General features: G+C 38.7%; 2 protein-coding genes across 8 annotated transcripts; both read left to right on the top strand.

Moving 5' to 3' along the window:
* Positions 1 to 502: 502 nt before the first annotated feature.
* On the top strand, positions 503 to 19,124 carry gabra2b (gamma-aminobutyric acid type A receptor subunit alpha2b). 7 transcript variants are annotated; one of them, XM_088400925.1, is made up of 11 exons: positions 503 to 674; positions 1,061 to 1,087; positions 1,456 to 1,525; positions 2,638 to 2,753; positions 6,914 to 6,981; positions 8,870 to 9,090; positions 10,200 to 10,282; positions 10,597 to 10,740; positions 16,681 to 16,833; positions 17,953 to 18,155; positions 18,303 to 19,124. In XM_088400925.1, the coding sequence occupies exons 3-11, from the start codon at positions 1,458 to 1,460 to the stop codon at positions 18,609 to 18,611; spliced, it is 1,365 nt and encodes a 454-aa protein (XP_088257051.1). In that variant the 5' UTR covers positions 503 to 674; positions 1,061 to 1,087; positions 1,456 to 1,457; the 3' UTR covers positions 18,612 to 19,124. The 7 variants fall into 7 exon arrangements, with proteins under 7 accessions (XP_088257051.1, XP_088257209.1, XP_088257384.1 ...); XM_088401083.1 differs by having other exon boundaries at positions 1,453 to 1,525; XM_088401258.1 differs by lacking the exon at positions 1,061 to 1,087 and having other exon boundaries at positions 1,453 to 1,525.
* A 1,675-nt stretch (positions 19,125 to 20,799) lies between these two features.
* Positions 20,800 to 26,087, top strand: guf1 (GTP binding elongation factor GUF1). The gene is made up of 17 exons (XM_088374971.1): positions 20,800 to 21,174; positions 21,256 to 21,367; positions 21,799 to 21,947; positions 22,112 to 22,192; positions 22,274 to 22,351; positions 22,610 to 22,693; positions 22,776 to 22,840; positions 22,923 to 23,126; positions 23,827 to 23,966; positions 24,127 to 24,250; positions 24,412 to 24,544; positions 24,675 to 24,818; positions 24,932 to 25,065; positions 25,253 to 25,354; positions 25,490 to 25,609; positions 25,712 to 25,748; positions 25,832 to 26,087. The coding sequence occupies exons 1-17, from the start codon at positions 20,986 to 20,988 to the stop codon at positions 25,964 to 25,966; spliced, it is 2,031 nt and encodes a 676-aa protein (XP_088231097.1). The 5' UTR covers positions 20,800 to 20,985; the 3' UTR covers positions 25,967 to 26,087.
* The last annotated feature ends 19 nt before the right edge of the window (positions 26,088 to 26,106 follow it).

Here is a 26,106-nt window from a genome sequence, read left to right as displayed (position 1 = left end):
AAATCTCGTGGTGCGCCTAATACTATGATCTCTTTGTGTATACGCTTTAATGTCAGTATAAAATAAAATAAAATAAAATAAAATACAAATAAATAAATAAATAAATAAACAAATAAATAAATAAATAAATAAATAAATAAATAAATAAATAAATAAATAAATAAATAAATAAATAAATAAATAGCTTTCTGTTGACTGCAATAACCACGCTTGATCAAATCTCTGTAAAGGCAAATTTAGAATCTCATGGTGCGCCTAATATTATGATCTCTTTGTGTATACGCTTTAATGTCAGTATCACCAAAACACCAAAGAAGTTGTGTTGTTTTATATTCTGTGTGCACGCATACTGACTGTCCTCTGCTGGACAAAGACAGTAACTCACCGTATAACAACAGTTTTCTCTCAATGTTTTTTTTTTCCCCCACTATGGTTGATTTTCTGGTTCAGCAACCGTAAGCACTCCAAACGTCATAGCATTTCCGCTCAAACTAAAGCCAGGAAATCCCATTTGGAAACATTGCTTTCCTCGAAGCAAAGTTCAGAAAAAGACCAAATTTGCATAATCAATACGTTATCATACTGAGAGCAGGCAGCTGGGGCGGAAACTACATTAATTAACATGCGCGCATTCCAATAAAGGCTCTTGGAGCTGGAGCTACCTCTAGGACCCAGTAAGTGTCCTCCTTAGCCTTTTGGAGTGTGTGTATGCGTGTGGTGGGGGGGCTCAATGTGCTTCTTGCTAATCACGAATCACATCGAGACCACAAGATGATAATGCACAAGACCCTTTGAAAGCAAGAGCTTCTCACTGCTTGCTATGATTTATTTTTATTTTATTTTAGTCGCTCCCATTTTTTTTTTGTCCCCAACGCATTTCTATCATCTAATTGCCTCATTTAAGCCACGATGGAAGCCGGTGCATTCCAGTTGACTGGGATTGAGATGTGATTCTCGTGACACATTTCCATCTATTCATCGCTTCCATCCATTCAAAGCTGTGAATTGACTTGAACTTTTTCCTTTTTTTTCTTTTCTCCCCCACCGTCGACGATTGCAGCTGCCGTGGGTACTTTGTGCACTTGAGGTGAGCGCGCTTTGACACAAAAGAATCACGTACAACCATTGTCACGGCAAAGGCGTGGGAGAAAGGGGTGATGCTTTCTTTTTCTGCTCTGTTTACATCACGCGTATTCTATTTGTAAATTGATCATCATTGTCTATTTGGTGGCAAGGCATAAAATCGTGGAGCTCGTATTTTGTGGCAGTGCGTGGGTGCGTGGGACGTGTCACTGAATACTAATTACCGCCAATCACACCCCCCCTCCGAATCGTCTCCTTATTTTTCCCACTCGTGGGGTTTCATTATTTCCTCGATGCATTGCTGTGATGTTATGTTTCTATTCACTGGTTGTCGTTGCGGTGGGCGTCCTGCTTGTGTCGGTGTTGAAGCAGCAATGTGGAGCGGCAAGAGCGCGCCTCTGATCCTCTCCTGCCTGCCGCTCATGGCTTTGTGGATAACCAGGTGAGTCTTTCTTTCTTTTCTTTTCTTCATTTCTTTAAGCTTTTGTGAAAGGGAGACACTTAGAAGATGTCTGAGGGACCTTCTGCCTTTCAGTAATCCTTGGACGCACATATTGCGCACCAAGGAGGCAATTTACGCCAGGGGTCACCAACTATATTTGTCAGAGGGCCATTATTTTACCGGACAGCATGGATATTTTTATTATTGTTTTATTCATTTCTGTGCATAACTGTCGGAAATTTAGCCTCAGTCTCAATTGTTTTCATTTGCTTTAGTGTGATATTTTCTCTTTGAGCCTCAAAATAATGGAATCCAGTCGTGAATTGGACAGTTCGGAGGATTCAGCCCGCGAGCCACCATTTGATAATAACTGGTTTACGCCTTCTGTGCTCTCAGTCTGGCTATAACCTGGAGGCATGGTGCTGATAAAACAGATGGGTTGGATTATTATTGACTTGTTGGAAATGAACAATTCATCATAGCTTACATTATTTTCATGTTGCATTTATTGTGTGGATGCTGGAAGTGTTCACAGTTTCCTCGCAATTCCACATTCACTCCAAAATATCTCCATTCATTCCCAGTGGCACGTTCAATATCATTCGATATGATTTTAGATCATTCCACACTTTTCAGCGACATATTGCAAGTTTTTCACCAATATCATTCCACATCATTGAGTATCTTTTAACATCATTATATATTCATTCAGCATTCTCACAATATATATTAGATTTGAGGGAAAAATAGTCCAATAAATTATTTATGTATTCAAATAAATGTTCCATATTCTTTTCCGTCCTTATGATAGAAATATTACTGACCCGAGGCGGCTTCTTCCTGAGCTGACAAAGTTGTTGATTACGTTCAGCTATAATGTACAAAAGTACCTTTGGTGACTTCATTCACAATGAATCTGCATGACTGAATGAAATTTGTATTAGACGGCTAATAAATGTTTTCTGCATTGTAATGAGAAAGGAACAAGCACATTTTGTTTCATGAATCAACTCTTTGGGGGGGATTGGGAGTTGCAGCTACTCTTCAAAACCAATCATGTTCATGAAAGCTTCTCTAGCGTGTCATGTTGTTGTCATGTGTCTGTTGAGCAGATCGGTAAAGGCAGACACCACTTCTGATGCCTTCAAAACCAACATCACCCTATTCACACGCATCCTTGACAGCCTGCTCGATGGCTATGATAACCGTCTTCGCCCTGGTCTAGGAGGTAAGAAAATATTACATTTGATTTCAATTTGCTATCTTTGCCAATATTCCATTGCATATTTCCCTTTACTAAATATTCACAAAGCTAGTGAACGGCTTCATTTGAACACACTTGGTTTAACATTAGCATTTGTTGCACAGATAACCTTTGACGTTAACCCCCCCCCCCCCCCGCCCATAGTGAGTTAAACACACAGTGTACACATAACATTGAGATTATATAACACATTGTTTCCTAGAAAAAAAGACCCATTTGACGATCAAACGTAGAAAAAAAAGTGTTTTTTTAACTGTTGGATGAGTCTTTTTATCTACAAGTACGCATCTTACTAAATTATGTATTTTTAGAGGAGCAGTTTGAGCAAAATGGTGCATTTTAAATGGAATGATTCTTGTAGTCATATTTTCAAAAAGGCAACATTTATGACACCAAATATTTCCCCCGTGGTGACGGCTTAAAATGTAATTTTGCAGAGGAAGCAAACGGCTGTAAATTTGAATAAATGAGGAAAAACGGTACTTCCGTGCCTCTCCGTCCTCGCCTCTTTCATCACCTTGTATGATCGGCATCTTATTTCCGACTGGCCCGTCACCCCAAAGCCGAGGACCTCCCTCAGGATTTAGGTCCATTTGAAATTCAAATTCCTGAGGCCATCAACCCGGAGAAGCCATATGGGGAGCAGATCTTCGTTGGTCTGGCAGTGTTGTGCACTGCTGCTCCTCAGTCACAAATGCTGTTAGTGTGTTTATTTTTTTTTTAAATGAAAATATATATCGTAGTGCCCCAAATGTTGATGCACCATTTTACGTACAGAAGATCCGTACGTGTGTATCTGAATTTCCACATGTGATATATGTTTATATCTCATCTGTGGGTTGACAATTACGTTTCACTATACAACGTATATGAGTCAAACCATTTCACACTTGGACTTAATCATAAAGGTAGAAGAGCGAAATCTAGGGCAGAGGTTTTCAAGACCAACTCATGTTTGCCCCTTGAGGCAACTGGGAAGTTTCAAGGGAGAGAAAAAAATGTTCCTGTTTCGTAACTCAAGTGTGAGTGTAAATGCACACATGGCTCTTCATTTCACTCCAAGCCAATAAAGTATCAACACATCAGGTTGAAAGCAAAGACTGTTGTTAAAGTGCAAATCATAAAAATATTTCCCACTTGTCTGTTGGGTTCAAATGGGCATGACACCTTTGAGATGTAGCATCTTGTTCCTGTGGCTGCAGAATGCATTGCATGAAATAACACTGCACATTATTTGCGATGAGACTGTGAGCTGAACTCGGTTTATAGTCACGCTGTTTTGTTCTCTGTGAGCCCAAATCAAACCTACACAAAAAAAGTTCACAGTGCAAAATATGGTAAAGAAATTGGTGCTGACGTCCTTAATTGGCCTTTTAAGTGGTGCCTTTGCTGCACGCCAACATTACATGTCTCTTCCAGGAATGGGAAGTATCTTCATGCAATTTAATGCTAATATGACTTGACCTTGTCTTCCATGCTTAACCATCCTGCGGGTATGGGCTTTACATTTTCATGAAACCCCCCTCACTGACTACAGTAGATTACCATATAAAATGTCCACAGGAGTGAATGTTTAAATGATATTTATTCTGTATCAGGCATAGAAGCGGCAAGCAAACAGCATTGTCTTAGAACTTTGTTATTGGAAAACTTACAAAAACAGCGTTCAGTCTATCTGTCTTGAAGTGAGCAAAGGGCAAATCAAAGGGAAGACAAAAATTTTGTGGGGGGGGCTATGCCCCCAGTAACCCCCCCTAGTTCCACCGCCTCTGGTGCTGATAATCCTAAATCTTAAAAATATTCCCAATCAATATGAGACTTATGCTTGTCACTGAGGTGCTATGTAGTGCGCCCACATAAGGTGTGAATTACAATTGAATTCACACAGCTATTCTTAATCTTGTGACCTGTATAAATAAGTAATGTGGAAATTGTGAAAGGTGTTACTTTCTGCATTTTATTTGGATGAATACAAATAATGTGTAAGATGGATTCTCCGACATTTGGAAAGCGCCAGGACTGAGGCGCGTTTCATCCGACCAATTAAACACGGTTCAGCAAACCAGTCTGTAACAAGGAACGAGGATTTTACGGCAAGCGTGTTTGGCTTTTCTCGCCAAAGAAATGAACTTTAGGTATTGTCCTCATGTTCATATAAATAACCTCACTGTCATCCTCAGGCATTAAATGCACTCTGGGTAAAACATTTCACTCCAGGGAGCCTGTGCTGTCCCAAGTTTGCTGCAACAAGAAGGCACTGTTGGTTTTGTGTCGTCTCTCTACGTGTTTGTTGTGCACAGAAATGTAGACTTCAATTCAACAAAATACACAAGGATGATGTCTTTTCATCCAGAAGGACCAAAGGGAGCATAATAGCAGCTCCACTGCACAACCCCCTCAGTCTAGTCAGCTTCTCTCTACCTCACTTCAACTAGCCTAAATTATAACAATGGCTCGATGAAGAACAATCGATTATGCAGTATTTTATTTTAAATACGATCAGATTCATTGAGTCCGGAGGCTTGGTGTGATTTAATTTCCGATGGTTGTTTTCAAAGCTGAAAATTCTGTGCTTTGAACTGCAACAAATTTTGAAACAAGCGATACAAACCAAAGGTGTCTGTCATGATCATTAAACTAAATCATTGTTTTCCTCAGTGATATATTTTATACAGTTCCATCCTAAAATTTACTTAGTTCTCCAATTACCGCCATCATGACCTACAGAAGAAAATGCCTACAAAGGTTTCATTCCTTTGAAATATACTGTATTTAATATGATGCATCACTGACATTATGCATGATTGGAACATTAACACTTTGCTTAATTCAAAGATATTGCATAAAGAGCTACGTAAAAATGGTTCCTAAATAAAAAGTCAGTTGGGATTAGCTTCAGGTCATCCACTACCCTAAAGAGGGCAAGTTGTGTGTGTGTGGGGGGGGGGAGTAATTGATGAAACTTCACATTCAGTCTGAAATACAGACCATCAAAAAAAATAAAAAATAAATCAGCGGACAACCTTTTGATGCCTATGATATTTCCTAAGTAACACTAATGGAGGGCCCATGTGGTGGGTCCTCAAAATATGACATCTTTTATATGAACTCGATTCATAACACTAAATAAGTCTACATACATAAATGTAACTTGCATTTTGTCAAAGTAAAATCGATGCACTTGATGGCCTGCTGTTCCTTTTGATTCACATACTTTTTAAATGAGAAAGCCAGCCCGTAATATTTCTTGATGGAGCAATGGGAGTGAGTGCCAGCCTTACAATGCATCGGAGCACTTTAGCTTGGACTAATGATGTCTTTAGATTATGAGTGTTTGGGTAAAAGGGAAAGGAAAGCTTTTTAAATTGACCGAGCCCGTGAGCTCCAGCTTCAGTAATTATTGAAAGAGACAGCATGTGGAAGTCGCAAATGGACTTGATGTTGCAGATCTGATGCAGGAGAGCAACATTGGGAGGTTGATGTCCAGGGGTTAATATAGCCACCTTCTGTTATGCTGAATGTCACTTTCAGATTCCATCAACAAAACATAAGACAAAGAAAATGATGTTCAAGCATTACAGAAATAATCGGGGGGAAAAAAAATCTGTTGATTGAATCTGTTGATTTCCCCCCCCTCCAATTCACCTTGGTCTCTGAGTTTGATCATGTAACGTACACAAGCTGACGCACAATTGGTTGTTAGCTGAGCCTTGAGCAACTGTGATGTCATTTTCAGTCGACAGCAAGTGGCAAAATGGCCACCCCCGGAGATGAAGAAAATGAGTGGATTCTGATGAGTAATTCATATACCACAAATGCAATATTAATTAGACTACCATTGAGACTAGTGGGGCCGTGTAGAACATATTATTGTAAATATTTTTTTTACTTGACTTCCCTTTGAATGCTTTATCAGAGAGAGGAGATGGAAAAGAAATTTGGCAGATTTACAATTTCCATACGAGTAGAATTAAGCATGTTTACATTTTGGGGATGCTCTTGTGTTGTATCTTTAAAACTTCTGGGTTAAAAATAACATTTGTTTAAAAGAAAATTGCCCAGTGTAGTTTAATTTGTGCTTCTTTGCTGCTTTATTGAACATCAAACTATGCTGTGCCTTCCAGACAGGGTCACTGAGGTGAAGACGGACATCTTCGTCACCAGTTTTGGACCTGTTTCAGACACAGACATGGTGAGGGCAGATATACGTATTTTTTAAATATTTAATCCTCCTTGTTTAAGCCTCCTTTAATACATCATTATTTTGGTGGTGCACACACCATTCGCCACAGAACTAAAGCGGGACTTGTGTTCCTCTCTAAGCACGACGTCTATTCATGTGACAGTAATCATCTTATGAATTATTGAAACTCCTCTTGTTATTCCCCCCAGTCCTTTGTTTATCCGGGGCTTTCCCCGCTTATCATTCTGAGACATGCGACCCACTCCACCTCATATCGTATATGTCCCCTGCCTTTGTTGAGGACCCATTTTCCAAGTGATTGATCCGTTGATTGAACGGCTAAAATGCGGCTGTTCAGTTCTCTCCTCTCTGAATGAAATGGAAATGAGAACTCACTCTCGCGTGCACACAAACAGGCAAAGTCGTGACTAGCAGGTCTCACATAAGGAATCAATCATGTTGAGGAGAAATGATAAAAATCCTCTTAATAAAAATAAACATGAAATTTTGATTACCACCAACATCTGACTGGCTTAATCTGTCCATGAATTTAGGACTTGATTTTCCATTACAAAAAACCAACAACAATGGTCTGGACACTTATTAATTCATTCAACTTCCTGTTTTTTTTTAATTCGATTTTTTTGTCTATTTGCGCCCTGCGATTGGCTGGTGACCAGTTCAGGGTGTCCCCCGCCTACCGCCCGCACACTGCTGCACACCCGCGAGTCTCGTGAGGATAAAGCGGTTCAAATAATGGATGGATGGATGGATGGATGGATGGATGGATAATAGCTTCAAAATGAGTTTGATGTTAAGGACAATAGTGTTTGGCGCCAACGTGATGCATGAGGCTTTCAAAAACCAAAAGGCACTGTTTAATTTAAAAAGGGTGATTAATCTTGCGAAAGATTTGTTTCCAGCCTAAATGATTGAGTCATTTTTCTTCTGTTGCTGCCCCTCACAACAATTACACTTTTTATTACTCTTACCTGACCTATTCTGAGCCAAGACACATTAGGAGAAGCACGTTGGTTCACACACAAAAAAAAGACTCAAATATTTGTGTTTTGTATTTATAGTGACACGATGATCTTGATCACACGGGGGGGGGGCTCTATTTGTGTCGACAGCGCATCTGCGCCTGATTTGCGTGTCAGCACAAGACTTATACTCACTCATTTTGACAGACCTGTTTCCGCCAAGTCTGATGGATACTCGTGTTAATTGCACTTTCTGCCATCTAGCGAAAAAGATCTGCCTGTCTCTACAGGTCACTGGCATTGACTGATGAGCAAATTTTCGGGGAGTGAAAATTGATCATTTTCTCTAATGTGCTGTGGTACATTGGTTGGGAATTACTGTACATTGACCTGAACCACCATCATGATCATTTCAAATCCTGGGATTCAATATTTCCATATGTATGTTTCATTGGAGGATTTCACAATTCTGGTGTGACTTTCAGTAAAAAAAAAAAAAACAACTAAATAGGGGTTTGTCTTTTTTTTTCCACTGGCTATGTGTGAATCAGGTAAACACACACTTTAACACACAATTCATCGTGCAGGGCTTTCTGCGCTGGTATGTGTGGTTTCTTTTGACAACAGAGAATTATGGGTCAGGGGGTTCTTCCCTGCCTCAAAGCCATCTTGGGAAAAACACCCAGGCTGGGAGTTGTGAGGAACACAAGCGCAGGCTTCACCTCTCATATACCGTCGAATCGTAAAAGTCACCCAGTTCTCAGGTTTAATGTGTCAGGTGGAGAGCGATAAGAAACGACAGCAGAGTGCAATGTGTTTTAGTTCACATTTTTCAACCAAGCTCGGGAGTCTGTTGTGTTCGCTATACACACAAACAGTAACAGTTGGACTGATGACATTTTCTCTTCCCTCAGGAATACACCATTGATGTTTTCTTCAGGCAAGCCTGGAAGGATGAGAGATTAAAATTTCATGGACCAATGAATATATTGCCTCTCAACAACCTGATGGCGAGTAAAATCTGGACCCCCGACACTTTCTTCCACAATGGGAAGAAGTCTGTGGCTCATAACATGACCATGCCCAATAAATTGCTGAGGATCAAAGATGACGGGACGTTGTTGTACACAATGAGGTAATTTACGTCAAACAAACTCATCTGACTGCGATACAGTTTGAATCAATATGCTGCGATTAATCATCTTAGGAAAGATTTGCTCTCGCCGTGGTGGGAGTTTTATGTTGTAGTCGATAATTCTAAAAGCCCTTTTTTTTTTCGATGCGTAGACTGTATTTGAATACAGATTGAGTTCAGCAGATTTTCATGAGGACGCAGAAACATCTTAAAGGACACAGTTTCAGTCAAGCATATACTGTTTTGCCACATGGCATCTATTTATCAATGCAAAGAAAGACCATATGAATGATGATATACAGTCATTCTAGTTTTTTTTTTTGCATATGCCCGTCCCAGATCTTTCCCTAGACTGTATTGCGGGATTTTGTAGTGATTATTTTTCCACATGGACTGTTATTGGAGAAAAGGCAGAATGTCCAAAGTTTGGAATAATTTGACTCCCAATAAAAAATGCTCAAGTGCAATTGGAATGCTGCAAAATTACAACCGGTTTAGGTTATACAACTCCTTGTTGTTGACATTGTTAGCTAATTTAATTCAGCCTATTGGTAGTTAGTACAAAATTGGAATTCCTTACCTCGTGGTCCAGGGTAACTTTATTTAACAAAGGTAACAAAGTAATATATACAAGCAGATATTCAAACACGAACTTCACTCAACACAAGGGTGGAAATTTCTTTTTGTGGTATTTTGTAGACTGGCAATTCAAAGGGTCATTTGCGCCATTGTGAGAGTGAACACAGTTGACTTACTTTTTGGCCATTAAAAGCAGATCACTCATTTCAAAATCAGTCTTTGACATTACGGAAGAAGAAATAGACTCACTGGAGTCCATTTAGAAAATCAAAGCACGCAAAGTATGTTCATCAGGAACTGCAAGCAGATCTCTACTTGCAGTTAGTGTAAAGTTGGCCAGGGTCATAGATCACCACTGTGAAGCAGGTACTTGAATACTTAGCTCGTTTGTGTCTGTAAGGCCCAGAGTGTGAGTGAGCTATAATAATGCTGATAATATTTGTCATTCAATGAATTTATTTCTTCAATGGGTTTGAAAGGTGAATTTCGAATGCATTTTTCAAGTGTATTTTTCTGTGAATCTAATGCAGGTTAACCGTGCATGCAGAGTGCCCGATGCATCTAGAGGATTTCCCAATGGACTTTCATTCCTGTCCGCTTAAATTTGGCAGCTGTGAGTAATGCTAAAAATAATTTTGGTGTTGTTGCTGAGTTTTTGCTGTCTTCCGTCCTTCTTAAGGTATTTTTGTTGTCCACAGTTATATGGAACTAAGCAGCCATTGCAAATTGTATGTCTCCATCACTGATAACCATGGCAAAGAATGATAGCTATGAAAGTCCTGACACATAACACATGCAATTTCATGAAATGATAATGAATATATTGAAGGAGCACGACAAAGATTGAAGGTTTTATTGTGCTTTGCTTATTTTGGTTCAGTTGTATGCATCCTTTCAAACAGAGGTGTGTGTTGTGTTTTTCTTTAGACGCCTACACAATCTCAGAAGTGACTTACGCTTGGACTCTAAATGCCTCTGATTCCGTAGTAGTGGAAGGAGAAAGCTCGCGTCTGAATCAGTATGACTTACTTGGACAAACGGCGGGCCAGGAAACTATTAAATCAAGTACAGGTAAGCTCAAACTCAGACGAGGCAGTTTACTGTTTGGACTTCTTCATTTCACACTATTCACATTCGAGTAAATAGTCCTTCACCACTGTGGTTAAACATCAATGTGGGTGCTTATTTATTAGGTCTTCATTCGCCCGAACTGCAAGGGCCGCAGAAACAAAACATCACACCACACCTCCAAACAGTTTCATTGAGAATAATAAACTGTGGCTTTGTACTTGTCTTGGTGAACTCTATGTTGCCTTTGGCAGGTATCGCTTGTGACCAAAGTCTTTTGGCGTTCCTGTTTGTACTTGGAAAAAAGTAAGATCGATATTTTTGATTAAATTGATTGGAATTCAATCATTCGACGAACGCAAACTTGTCATATAAGACCTGTATGGTGTCAGTAAACTCAATTTAACTCACTTTACAATAGCCAGTAGTTTTGCATATAATGAACATTTCCCTAAAAAATAGTTGCTTCCACCTGTTTAATACCAGTTTTAATTAAAGTTTACCGTCAAACTAACCATCAAATACATTTCAATCAAACGATCAAACGGCCCTTCGTAGCTTAATGCTATAATGGAAAATACCACCGAATTGCTAACAGTTAGCATCTGTAGTTGTAGTTCTTTAAGCAAAACATATTTGAACACAGACAGTTGAACAACCCAAAGTATATAGCAATACTAACAGGCATATATTCTTTATCCTCTTTGAAAAATTACTGAGTAGAAGTAGTAGCAGAAGTACATTTTCATTTGTGTCTACATTTTTTTCGTCATTTGCTCAGTACCACCTACTGGTATGCTCAAATACTTTACATTCTAATCGTTTTTATTAAGTATTTTGTGTGTGTGTGTGTGTGGGTGGGGGGGGGGGGGGTTAATGGCATTTCTAACCATTTCAGTAGAAAAGATTATTTCAGATACTATACAAACATGGTCACAGAAAGAAATAAACTGTACCACCACTGTAGCATTAATTTGCATTTAGCGAGGACCGGAAACCCAAAAGCAGCATGACAGGTGTGCTACAGCTCCTACAAGCCTTTCCACTTTAACAAAGCTCCCCATGGAGAATGAAAATGGGCAGACTATTTACTGTGTCTTTCTGCGCGTGTTTGGTGTGCTCAAGGGAGTTGGAGGAAATAAATAAGTACTATAGCCATAAAAATAGATGAATGATGTTGCTGCAGCTCTGGACAAAAACATAGGAAATATATTTGCCTGTTGCGATAGAAAGGGATGCTCGCGGAACCGTAAATGATGGCTGCTGTGCCTATCAATGATTTTATTGTCCGATTCTAGTAGCGAAAATTCCCAATGAGAAGTAAAACAACTTGGTGTGCACATAAACTGGGGTTTGAATCAAGCAACATTGACAGAAAGTTAATATTGTGGTTCAATTGTGGTCCTATCAAACAAGCTGCATGTGTAGATGCCTGAATTGCACATGAATGACTCCACAGTGATAAAATGTTTGAACCATAGCCTACTGGAAAAAAAAAGGAAGAGAAAACTCAATTGATTTAAATTAATTTAATTTCTGTATGTGATCAATTTATTCTCAGCTGTTTGTTTTCGTAAAGAAGGCTCTGGAACAGATGAGAGATCTGAAAGTGTGTGTGACTCTCAAGACAGCATTGATCTAATTTTAGCAGTATTATTTGCTTGCGCAAACAGCATGACACCAAGGGAGAGTCATCAGTGCTGGGAGATCACTGCTGCTTTCATCTTTTCAACCAGTTGTCAGCCTGCAAATGTGAATCAAGGCTCAGTTGTGTGTCTCATTCATTTATTTGGAGTTTCTCCTCATAGGCTTTGTCTTGCGTCACCGTCTGCGGAGTCGGCTTCTCAGTTTTTATTCATGGAAATGATCTTTATTGATGTTCAAGGAAGGGTTGGTGAATGCGTTTATCACATGCAATGATAATAACTGCAGATTTATCATTAAACACACAACTAGACACTCTGTAGTTAGTACTTGTAAAATATGACTAATTTGATTAGCAACAGTGGCTTCTTACGTTCAATTTATTTGAACTGTAGTTAGAACTAAGATTTTGGCTCACAACACAAAATATTCAAGCAATGGCACATAACACTCAAGGTACTTGTTTTGAGAAAAGTCTATGCATTCATTTTGCAAATGAATTGCTACTCTGCACTAACTTATAAAGGTGCAATGATTCATTGATAACTAATCAATTGTCAAATTAATTCCATAACTATTTTTGATCAAGTGATTTATAGACCATATTTAGTTTAAAATTGTCCAACTCTTCCAAATTTCAGGCCATCAATTGTAAATGTTCTTCAATTAATGTAGTGCCTCATAAAACCAAACCTACGTTATGTGTTTTGAATCTAAAATAAACTTTTACAAACATCAACATTTAATTTGGAAAACAATAATCAACATTTTTTGCCTGTTTTCTGATTGAACCAATGATCGAATTATATTTGTGCTTTTTCTGCACTATTACAATTGGAATGGTCTCCTACTGTAGTTTTGAATCTAGGGAGGAAAATGGAAAACCTTTTCTTTTTTTTTAATAAAAGTCAGATTCATTGTTGAAAAAAAATCTTACAAATAGGTTCTTGATTATGACAAAGAAAAGAATGCCATCTGGTCGTCCAGTCTTTTTGACTTACTGTCCACACAGGTCACGGAATAACTACAAGTCGTTTTCACGATTTGAAATTAAATCCTGTCCGTCTCCTCCCTTTCTTAACGGTTTCAATTCTTATTCCCCCAGTGACTTCCTTTCGGTATCAAGGGAATTCCAGCATCCATTTCGCTCTCCACGACTCTCCTTTCATGAACTAAACGCTTCTATCAAGGATAAGTGGTGTATGATGCCTTCATAGGAGGAAAATGCCCGGCTGCGAGTGTTTCTTTGGTTGAACTAGTCGCTCCACATTATCTGATTGGCTGACTTTAAATGAATCATTCATTAGTGGTGTGTCAGGGCTTAATGTAGCGTATTTGCAAAGTAGGTCATTTGGTACGAGCAAATGTGCTCTCGGGCGTCACTGGGATGGACATCTTGCACAAACATGTGAACACAGCCTCACACGTTTGCAAAATTTGTACAATTTCACAACTCATTCATGTTCTACTTGTTACTTTAAAGCACTTGTATGTTGTACACTTGGGTGCAGCTGCATGCTTTACATACACAACACAGGTCTGAAGCGAGCTGGAAGGAATTGTCATTTAATCCGCACTGTTTTGTGCAGCTAAGAGGGACCTTGGCATTTCAGGGTGTGAATAATAGAAAGAAGGATGTGAGTTGTGTAAGTTTCTTGGTCTTATTGATGTTTATTCATGATTTTCTGACACTTGAAAAGAGAAGAGCAAATGAATATAAATATTACAATTTAAGGGGGGAAAAATAATGATTTCGGAAGCTGCAGACATGTTAAATTGAATTACCGTATTTTCCGCACTATAAGGCGCACCTAAAAACCTCAAATTTTCTCAAAAGCCGGCAGTGCGCCTTATAATCAGGTGCGCCTTATATATGGACCAATATTGAGCCAGTACAGCAGGTGTGTCCAAAGTCCGGCCTGCGGGCCAAATGTATAATTCTTATATATGGACAAAGTTTTAAAATGGGCCATTCATTGAAGGTGCGCCTTATAATCCGGTGCACCTTATATATGGACAAAGTTTTAAAATGGGCCATTCATTGAAGGTGCACCTTAAAATCCGGTGCGCCTTATAGTGCGGAAAATACGGTACTACTGAATGGGAAGATAAATTCTAAAACGAGCATATTTCTGTTTGTGCCAGATAATAAACTTTGGGTTGTAGAAGTTTTCCAGACCCCCTGAGATATCCCCCAGGCAAAATAAATCCTAGCTCCGCCAGTGACCAGTTACTTACAACAAGAAGGCAGTAACTAATTCATTTACTGCCAATGATGGCTATAGGTGTCAAAGATCAATTTTCAACTGGGCTGTCAGTGAATGAGTTAATTGGCTTTGGACGCCACAAATATCAGAGATCACAGTCCTGCTAGAACCTCTAATGATTCTGAGCTGGTCTAAATGATTCCACGAAGACTCGGTGTGAGAATAACTGTCGATTATTTCACTTGTCCGTTAGTAACATTTTGGCAGACATAAATGAAAAATTCCAAGACAACTGAGACTAAATAGCTTGTGAAGATGAAAGCCATGCTCTCTTTGTTAATGGTTGTGGCAATTGTCGATAATAAAGGCTTGTCCAAATGAAATTGCTTTTATGGAGTTATATTACGTGCAAGGAGAGAGCACAGACATGCTTTGACTAACAATAGCGAAACACTTCCCCCACGAACGGGGAAACCGTGTTTTCTCCTGGTGGGAGTGGTTGGTGTGGATGATCTAGGGCAGTGTTTTCCAACCTTTAGTGAGCCAAGGCACATATATTCTATCCGAACAATCTCACAGCACACCACCAAACAAAACAGACGCAAATGTATAGTATTTCAAGTGAACCAATCAGTGGTTTAGACCTTGGAAGGCAGAACGAGGGCATTTTCAGGTTAGCACTTGTGGTCATAGCACAACCACCAAACATTTGCTCAGATGACAGAGGCTGTCATTGCTATGAGAAGCTTGTTGCCAAAAGTGTTACCAGGGGAGTTAGCAATTGTGTATGTGGGTTTATACCGCGTTGATGCGAAGGTACCCACATTCCTTCTGAGGCTCGGTTGCCATGGTAACACTCATTGCAAATGGAAATGGCGTAAGGCTCAAGATGGATCTTTGGGGAAAAGCTCTGGTTGTTTTAGTTTAGGTTCCTTGTTCTTTCCGTCGCTTCATTTCTCAAGATTGGCTTTCTGGTGTAACCCATGGGGAATGACTGGATCCTTGCACTGCAAATCTGTGGCATCAAGGTAAAGAATGAGGTCAGGGAAGCTGTTCTGTTGACAAGTGGTCTTTTTCTGTCAGATGAGTCAGAGTGGCATCAAAGATGGTATTTGTGTATCTCTAAAAAAACAAATGGGCAAAAAGGGGCCGACCTCCTACTTGGGTCAATTTGACCAAACCTTCAGGGTTTGTATGTCCAAAATGACTCACTCATTTTGAGAGAATTGGGTCGAATTGACCCAAATAGTGGATCAGGTCACTCACCGCATCCGAATTTGGTTATTTTTGACCCAACTGTTCACAAGGACATCATTCGGCACCGTGAAGGCCATCGTGAGAAAATCCACTTAAAGCAAAAAAACATCTTTAACATGAACCGTAATAGTGTGCTCAGAATGGGCGGTGGGGCACCTCTGTGTCCTGTATTAATGAGATGTGAACACGAGATGGTGTCTCCAACGTTTGTGAGATCCTCTAATTATTGTATTCCCTCTCAACAAGCGATCACAGGCTTCTCCTGAAAAAATCCAGCACATCCTTTTGATTCTCTCCACACACACACACATGCCCCCCCCCCCCCCCCCCCCAATCCAGTACACAGGCATTGATGCCGGCATGCAAATTAAATTACACAAGATAGTATATAGCTCCATGGGATACTGTAAGTGCACTCAATACCTCTGAATTCCGCAGCTCAACACCTAGTAATAATAAAAAGACATAACGATAAAAATCTTTAGGAATTAACTGCTGGAATTGACACCAGCTCCCCATTTCCACCTCTTTCTTCTTGTCTCATGTAACCAGGCCTTCATTTCAGATGGCAATAAATGAGCTATGTTTCTCTTTTCTGTTGCCATGGGTAACACATCTCCTTCTCATGTCTAATCGTGGCTTCGCTTTGAGATAGAGCCTCGATGCACAAGGCCTGCCTCACGCTGTGCACTTGCACAGTGATTCTCGATATGTTTTGCATACATAGAATATATATACAAACCATTTATTATTCGTCATATTATTGAGACATTTTTCCTATTCCCATCCGAGTTGCAAATTGCAATGTTTTAAACTGACCTCCTCTTCTGCTCAGGTGAATACACCGTGATGACCGCTCATTTCCATTTGAAGAGGAAGATTGGCTATTTTGTCATCCAGACCTACCTCCCATGCATCATGACCGTCATCCTCTCCCAAGTGTCTTTTTGGCTGAATAGAGAATCAGTGCCGGCAAGAACTGTATTTGGTAAGTGTGTGCATCACTTTTTGACTATATTCTTCTAATGCTCATTCTTTTATCATTAACGGATCATCATTTCAGCAGGTTATTACAATACATCTATAGTATACCAAACTCCTCATGATTTTGAATATCAACACACGTGGAAGCATTTGGAATGATCTTAATTTTGGAAAACTCCTATTTGTAAGCGCAAGGCTGAATGAAAATGTTTGGAAGCAACGGAGAATGGGGACTTCAAAAGAGGAGACGTGCTTGAAATGCTTGACTGCTTTTTCTATATAGCTGAACTTGTTTGTAATCCAAGTGGAAGTAATAAGAGTGACCGAAGACTGGTTGACTCAGGGAAGAAACCACATGGGAAATAAGGATCTCCTTTCAGATAACAAATTGGCCTCCCGGGTCAATGAGAAGTGAATATTCATGATTATCTGGGCTTTCGTGCTTAGTCTGTTGACCAGGAAGAAAAGTAGAAGCTGACTTGTTTTTTAATAGTTCGTAACAGCAGGCAGATCAATGCAATTATGAGAAATGTTGGCATTAATTGATACAAGTGTAATGATTGATGTTTCAATTTCTCGAGCTCATCAAACATAGATAAATGCTTCTTTGAACTCATTGTAATCATCAAGTGGATTGCAGATAAAAGCATGGATGAGATTCTTTTCTTCTGCTTGGATCATGAAACCCTTTAGCCTGAATATGTTTTTCAGCTAGCTATTTTGCTGCAACTGCTGAAAGTTAGGTCCAAGTCGATCAGCATCCCAAGATGCTTTTTAGAAAACAGTGACGCCAAGTGTTTACTAACAACAACAACAACCCTCTTTTCTGTATTGCCGAAAACAAATCTCAGGTTTGTCTTGGTTCAGCTGAAGGAAATTTTGTTTGTTTTATGACGCAACATGGTAATTGAACTGCTGTCATTTGGAAACTCTAATAAATATTATAGGGGGGTGTTATCTGCATAGTGATAGTTGCCGTTGTGAAACATTTGACCCGGACTGAACAAAAGGGGTCCAAGAACTGACCCTTGAGGGACCCTCTAGACCTGTGCACTCCATATAATAACAAATCTGACTATAGTTTTGTCAGGGTTGTAACTTAACTTTGTCTTTGTGTTTTCAGGGGTAACCACGGTGCTCACGATGACAACGCTGAGTATAAGCGCTCGCAACTCCCTTCCCAAGGTTGCATACGCCACCGCCATGGACTGGTTCATCGCTGTTTGCTATGCTTTTGTCTTCTCTGCTTTGATTGAGTTTGCCACAGTTAATTACTTCACCAAGCGCGGCTGGGCCTGGGATGGAAAGAGTGTTGTGACCGACAAGGTGATGAGACGAAAAAAGTTTTGACAATGATGTCTCCATGTTCATGCTATCGCGACACCCCGCACTGATTCATTCAAGATTCAAGAATTGAAATATTGGTGCGCTTATTTCCGACAGATTTCAATTGGTTCTTTTTTCTCTTAACAGAAAAAAGAGAGGACATCTGTGATCAAGAAGAACAACGCCTATGCTGTAGCAGTGGCCAATTATGCACCTAACATTACCAAGGATTCAAGCACGCTTCCAACCATTGCTAAAGGAGGTGCTTTAGAATCCAACAAGGTCAAAGGAGATGGCAAGATCCCAGACAGCAAGAAGACTTTCAATAGCGTTAGCAAAATTGACAGGATGTCAAGGATTTTGTTTCCCGTTCTCTTTGGTTCCTTCAACCTGGTTTACTGGGCCACCTACTTAAACCGAGAACCCATCATCAAGGACATGGTGCCCTCCACTTAGACGCCAGCTTCAATAAGTTTTGGTCAGGAGGCCTCAGAACCAAATACCTCCAGCAACTGTGTGTACGTACTTTTGCAGAGTGATGTCCTGGATTGCAGTGTGATCCTCTAGCTCCGCCTATTTTCTACACTGTCTGCAGCACTTTTGACAACTCTTGTCTTTTGTAAATGTCTGTCTATTTATATTCCCTTTTCATTGTGTGATGACTTCTATTAGAATGTGTATCTCCCGTTTCCAGTTTAAGTATGTGACCACTGTACATATAATATCAATGTGAACACGAACATATATAATGGTTTAAAGTCACTTCTAAATTCGGATGTAATCAACACCATTTTCTTGATATTTTCTTATGTCATTTTTTTTTTCCGAGTGAAAGAGATTTTCTGATTATGTTTTTGTTACGTTTGACTGTCTTCTGTTTTCAAAAGTGGCCTGACTTGTTTTGTCCAAGCCAATGCAAAAACACAGTTGTATAGTGTTGTTTCAGAATAAATGTTTTATTACCCGTGACCATCAGCATGGAGCTCTAATCAATATTGAAAAACGATAATAATGTTTAAAAGAAGCATACAAGTAAACATATTCATTGTGTTCCTGGTTAAAATTTACACATTTTATAATAATGACTGACAAAAATGTAAAGTTTAAAAATTACAATTTATACAAAGCTGAGATATGTGTTCACGAAACAAGCCTTAAGATGCATTTCCATATATGACCACTAAGAGAAGTAATGGTGCAAGAAAATCAGACAGAATAGAATTTACAGCTGTCACATGTAGCCTATAAGAAATAAAAGGATGTGGGGTGGACATTTTTTGATAGAAAGTCAACAAGGTTACCTTAACCAGACTATCACCAGTTAACTTTTATTTTTTAGACAGTTTTTCAATCAAGCGTTTTTTTTTGGAAATACAATTTCACAATGGTTGTGTAGCGAGGTGAGAAACAAAACCAAAACAGTTCATTTGTAATATTCTTGGTGTCGTATATAGTATAAAACATTTGTGTTTACTTACATTGAGTTTTATTTATATTTTAATTCCTGCATTACTTTGAAAGTAAAAAAAAAAAAATTCTGATGAATTTAAAAAAAAAGTGACAGTCTTTTTCTAGTGTTGTAATGTGAGAGGGTATGGCAGTGCTATTGTGGTTTGTGTTACATTTTTTTCTGACACTCAGAGAGAATAGAATGTTTTGTGAAGAGAAATACCTTCCGCCCCTCATCAGTAGCCAGATATTGTGCTTTCCCTTTTTTTACCCACTCAACAACAGTCTATTTTTTATTGGATTTTTGGATCAAATGTTGCATGGCATAACACTCTGGCTTGCTTTCTTATCCCTCTCAACATTCCTTCGTTTCAGACTTATTGTTGCCGTCCTATTGAAATTCTTATACATTTTAGATAAGAATGATTGTTTACAAGGTCGTTGCGCCCAGTTTTTAATAAAACATATCACCTTAAAATGATATATTTACTTGTTATTTTTGGATTTTTAGCAAGAGACTTTGGAGGCAATACTAATGTTGGTTGATGTTTTGATGTTGAAAAAAAAAAAGGTCCTACACAACATTTACTGAGCAAAGGCACATATTTCACATTTGGGGGGGGAAAACTCCAGGAAACACCAGGATACAAAATATGACACCAGGAAACAAAAATATGACTGAAAGTAGATACACAGGTTCATTGCATTTACAATTAAAAATCATTGAAAGGCAAATATAGATGAACAAGGATTCTATTGTGAAGATAAATAAGTGGCCATTGATTAGTCATTACATCAAAATGCAACAATAAATCTTAGTCAAAACACATTACACACACATTGAAATGTGTCAAAGTATTTGTAAAAGAAAAAAGCTATGATAAATGAACATTGAAATGTCTCAAAGTATAAGTAAAAAAAAAAAGCTATGCCAAATGAACGATTGTTACCATAGCAACTGGCGTCGGATTTTATTCATCGGCAGGCTGTGGGCGGGATTTCCGGATGTTCGACAAGAACGTGCTTATTAAAAAATAAAATGTTCAACATGTTCTTTGGGTTTAACTAAAATAAATTTGTTGGGCTGTATTATTTGCATTTAGCATGCTGTAGTTAGGATATCGTGTTTTTCTACGTATAGTGCAAACAACAAAGGTAGACGCATCTATAAACTACATTTCACAGAATCCTTTGCGGCAACCAAATATGTCAGCGCCCTTGACATTTGTGGTCGGCACTGTTTTAGGACTATACGCATATAAAATCTCGGGATTTCTACAATACTAACCTCTGTCCATTAATACTAAGCAATGAGGCGGTATTATCATTAATTGCATTGTTTTATTATACCCTGTCAGTCGTGTATAGTTAAATTTCACGCATGTTAATCATGCTTCTGTCGTCCACGCTACCGTTTCGATGTGTTTTACTGTTGAAAATGTGCAGAGGGAAAATGCCAAACCATAGTATGAGTTATTCGGTGCTAAGACATTGCTGGCTGAAGAAACTATCCATTCCTTCTAAAAATTTGAGGCTGCAGCTTTCTAACCTCAGCACTCAATGTGACAAAGTAAGACCGGTTGTGAAAGTAAACATAAACCTTTTCTATTCAGAAGCATTGACCAAATGTTTGTGTTATTATGTTGTGTAGGAAGTCATTGACCTATCCAAGTTTCCTGTGGATAGAATCAGGAATTTCTGCATCATTGCACATATCGACCATGGAAAGAGCACACTGGCTGACAGACTATTGGAAATGACAGGTATGTTTGTAAAAACAGCTGGATAATGTACCAACAATCAATAGATTGGATTTATTGTATATTTTATGTATATATATTAAATTTGAGATCTGTAAACTTTTTTTTTTTTTTTTTGCTATGATGAAAGCAAACTCATCTAATTACATTCTTCTACTCTTAGGAATACCTTTGTAAATCAGATTTCAGTTTGATGCAGACAACTAAACCCTTTACACACATGCACAAAAAAATCCTATTTAAAAAAACACTGCAGTACCTTGTTATAAGTCCCAATCAAACAATATAAATAACCTATTTTTATCACGGGTACTAGAGCTCTTTATGTAGTTTAGCTGGACCTAGAAATGTCCAATGAGTTTCCGTAAATCGTTCATCTCGGTCTGTCCTAAAATGATTTGAGGTAAGTTGTAAATAATGGCTGTCATTACCAGGGGCCATAGCAAAAACGGACAAAAACAAACAAGTGCTGGATAAACTCCAGGTGGAGCGAGAGAGGGGCATAACCGTGAAGGCCCAGACTGCCTCTTTGTTTTACACACATCATGGCAAGCAACACCTCCTAAACCTCATCGACACGCCAGTAAGTGGGCTATTATTTGACTGCTGTTTTGTTATAATTCCTTGGGGAAAAAAAGAAAAATCTTTCAAGCTGTTAGCCATTGTAACACTTATTGAATGTCCAATTTTTAGTATGTTTACTATTTATTTAGCTGATGATGAGTAATTTCACATGCATCTCCACAGGGTCACGTTGACTTCAGCTATGAAGTGTCTCGCTCCATATCTGCCTGTCAGGGTGTCCTCCTGATTGTCGACGCCAATCAGGTTACAAGAGCCGGCCGGCCGCAGTGTGGTTGTTTCTGAAAATGCTGATGCATTCTATTGACGATGTCTGTGGTGTTCAAGGGCATTCAAGCACAGACAGTGGCCAACTTCTACCTGGCTTTTGAAGCTCAGCTCTCAATCATCCCCATTATTAACAAGGTAATTAAGTTGTTTTTTATTTGAGTGGAACATCCTCAAGTCCCAATTCAATCAAAGTGCATTGCATTTGTGCCTGACTGAGATTTATATTTTTGGAGTGTTTTGTCACATTTCAAATGTTCAAGTAGTTTTTGGCATGTGTGAGTAATCCAGAGTACCTGGAGAAAGCCCAGTTATTTTCATTATTTAATGATTTTTACATGATGATGATATTTACACCATATTTTATACATGCTATGATATGCTACTATCTTTCAGATTGATTTGAGAAACGCGGATCCAGAGAGAGTGGAGTCACAGATTGAAAAAGTGTTTGATATTCCTCGTGAGGACTGCATCCGGGTAGGTTGAGGAATGCTTTTCCACTTCATCATGAATGAAAATGTTTATTTTTTATTTTTTATATGTATTCCTCTTGTTTCAGATTTCAGCTAAACTGGGTACAAATGTTGAAGAGGTTCTCCAAGCGGTTGTAGAGAGAATTCCACCGTAAGAAGAATTTGTCGTTTAAGACATGAGGCAAAGTTGACACATACTCACTGAATATTTTTTTCCCCCCATGTTCCCTCAGGCCTTCGGCAATTGTTCATGACCCATTCAAAGCTCTTGTCTTTGATTCAAATTTTGACCACTACAGAGGAGTCGTGGCTAACATCGCTGTGTTTGCGGGTCACGTCAAAAAAGGGGACAAGATCGTGTCAGCGCATCTTGGCAAAGCCTACGAGGTCAACGAGCTCGGACTTCTTCGCCCAGAGGAGCACCCAACTCAGAAACTGTAAGATGCATTCTGACTTGACTCATGACACTTTTTTTTCTCCTCCAGGATCATACTAATCAAAGAAATGTGACCAACAAATAGTGTGATGTGCTTTTGAATTGTCATACCGAGAAGTAATCCAACACAGACAGTGTATTATAGAGATCTCAGAGTGGGTTGTAGGATATCCAAAAAGGGAAAGGTTACCTAATCTTCATAACATTATTTACTTTTTTCTGTTATTGTTCATCCCTGAATAACAAACGCCCATATGGAATGTTTTTTTTAAATCAAATTGAATATATAATCATATAATCCATATTTAATGTTTGTGATAATGAAAACGGGGTTATGTTTAGGGCTATTGAATATTTTTAGAATCGATCATTCTATCAATTAATTGGATACAGTTTTATTTGCATTATAGTATATATAAACATTTGTAAACTTTTTTTCCCCAATTACTGTTTATGAACCAATTACTTTTGTTTATTTGGTATTGTTTACGGATTAAAAAATCCGCTAAACAACAGTTTAGCAACATCACACTAGAAGGATTGATGGTCGTTGATTTACAAAATAAAAGCAGATGTCTGCAAAGGTCTTATTTTGATTAAACACAAAAGATAAATCAGTGCGTTTCATGAAAGACTAGATAAATCAGAGAATTGTTACTTTTGAGAGCCTTGTTTGAAGATTGGGGTCGTTTGTGTCTCAGATTTGCCGGACAGGTAGGCTACCTCGTAGCCGGGATGAAGGAGGTAAAAGAGGCGCAGATTGGGGACACCCTCTACCACCAGGGCCAGCCCGTAGAAGCTCTACCTGGTTTTAAGCCAGCCAAAGCAATGGTGTTTGCTGGTAAGAAATATCCTCATGTGGTATTGTCACCAATTGTACTAAGAAAAAACCCCAAAACAATCCAGGTTAAATATACCGATTAAGAAAACGGGTTGTGATGTTTAACCAACACCAACAAAACCAGCTGTCTGAATGTAGCTGTGGATCACTTTTTCTCTAGGTATGTATCCAGTGGACCAATCAGAATACCCGGGCCTTCGTAGCGCCATCGACAGACTGACATTAAACGACTCCAGTGTCACAGTGCAAAGAGACAGCAGTATGGCCCTGGGAGCTGGTTGGAGGTCAGTACCAAACTGGTCTTGCAATCCCTAACTAAAGAGGTGGTCACTGCACTAAATTCTGTATCATGTCAATTCAGACATGTCTTAGTGTTAATGGGTGAATAATTCAAACAGCGTCTCGTATAATGAATGTTATGTATAACACTTGTGGGAATCCGCAGGCTGGGCTTCCTGGGACTTCTTCATATGGAGGTGTTTAATCAGAGGCTGGAGCAGGAATACAATGCTTCTGTCATCATAACAGCGCCAACGGTGCCTTATAAGGCGGTGCTGTCGTCACCTAAACTCATCAAGGTAAGACGTGGTCCTAGATCGAAATTCCAATCCTTACTTTTAAATTGTACTTCTTAGGTATGGTGGAATCAAAAGAAACTGGAACTGAAAATAATGAGGTGCTCAACTTGCACGTGTAAACTTGTTACAGGAACATGGCAAGGAGGAGATCACAGTGGTGAACCCAGCTCAGTTTCCAGATAAATCGGTCGTGTCGGAGTATTTGGAACCAATGGTGCTGGGGACCATTTTAGCACCTGACACATACACTGGCAAGATTATGACTCTATGCTTGGTAAGATTTCTTTCTGTCCTACTTTAGATGTCTTCTGCTTATTAGACATGTGACTGAATATTGTTTCTGCCCTTTTTAATGAAAAAAAAATGGTGTTGTTTGTACTCATGTAGAATCGCAGAGGCATCCAGAATAATATGGTGTACGTCGATGACCATCGTGTGATGATGAAGTATCTTTTCCCTTTAAATGAAATTGTTGTGGATTTCTACGATCTCCTCAAGTCTCTGTCTTCTGGATATGCCAGGTAAAATAATGCAAGTTTGGCAAACTTACTTTGCCTTCTAGTATGTGGTTAAAGGATGGGCATTGTAATCGCTGAATTAATGAAACAATCATTAAAGAAAAACATATCAGTGTGCACTTGATTGTTGATTGTGTTATTATAATCTCCACGTTATTGAACACATTATTTTGATTTTTGTCCTTCATAGCTTTGATTATGAAAATGCAGGCTACCAGGTGGCTGACCTGATCAAGATGGACATTCTATTGAATGGGCGCCCAGTGGAAGAGCTCACTGTGATTGTGCACAGGTAAGTTTTTTACAGAAGAGCTTAGCTCTGTGAGTCACACCTCAAGTTGCATTTCATTAAATACAAATATTTTAAAATATATGTATATATTTATATATGAAATTATATATATACATATAATTTTTGTCTTTCCAGAGCACGTGCATACAGCACAGGAAAAGCCATATGTGAGCGACTCAAGGATTCCATACCAAGGCAAATGTTTGAAATTGCTGTACAAGCAGCTATTGGAAGTAAAATCATTGCAAGAGAGACGTGAGTGAAAGGCTTTTTATTTACTATACACCATGAATCATTGAAAATATAAGCGAAAAAATGCCTTTAGAAAATTAACATCTCAATGTGTGGCTTTTTTAGAATAAAGGCGTACAGAAAAAATGTCGTCGCAAAATGTGTAAGTATTATTTGATTTTTCTATTCATGCTGTTATTTGTGATGATGTTTTCACCAATTAAATGATTAATTCTTTGTTGCAAGTATGGTGGGGACATAACACGCAAGATGAAGCTCCTGAAGAAACAAGCAGAAGGCAAAAAAAAGATGAGGCGTATTGGCAATGTGGAAGTACCCAAAGATGTTTTTATCAATGTTCTGAAGAGGACAGACAAATAGAATTACTGTAAATATACTGTACTATATATATTATATGAAAGATTGTAGTATATGTCCATAGAGGTAGTATGTTATTGAAACACTGCATTGTTCACTTCAAAATAAAATAGTACTGAAATAATTGTGTTAAATTTGGCTTT

This window comes from Syngnathus floridae, chromosome 1 (assembly GCF_059516105.1).
Source record: "Syngnathus floridae isolate MCC-2025c chromosome 1, RoL_Sflo_1.0, whole genome shotgun sequence".
In the NCBI taxonomy this organism is placed as follows: Eukaryota; Metazoa; Chordata; class Actinopteri; order Syngnathiformes; family Syngnathidae; genus Syngnathus; species Syngnathus floridae.
The sequence above is the reverse complement of the archived record's forward strand: the minus strand, read 5'-3'. Positions and strand labels throughout refer to the sequence as shown.

Bases quoted from the DNA above. Each gene is read 5' to 3' on its own strand.
- gabra2b (XM_088400785.1), top strand. From the start codon at position 1,377: ATGCATTGCTGTGATGTTATGTTTCTATTCACTGGTTGTCGTTGCGGT. The intron at 9,091-10,199 runs GTAATTTACGTC...AATCTAATGCAG, and splicing joins ACGTTGTTGTACACAATGAG to GTTAACCGTGCATGCAGAGT. The intron at 10,283-10,596 runs GTGAGTAATGCT...GTTTTTCTTTAG, and splicing joins TCCGCTTAAATTTGGCAGCT to ACGCCTACACAATCTCAGAA.
- guf1 (XM_088374971.1), top strand. From the start codon at position 20,986: ATGTTAATCATGCTTCTGTCGTCCACGCTACCGTTTCGATGTGTTTTA. The intron at 23,127-23,826 runs GTAAGATGCATT...TTTGTGTCTCAG, and splicing joins GAGCACCCAACTCAGAAACT to ATTTGCCGGACAGGTAGGCT. The intron at 25,355-25,489 runs GTAAGTTTTTTA...TTGTCTTTCCAG, and splicing joins CTCACTGTGATTGTGCACAG to AGCACGTGCATACAGCACAG.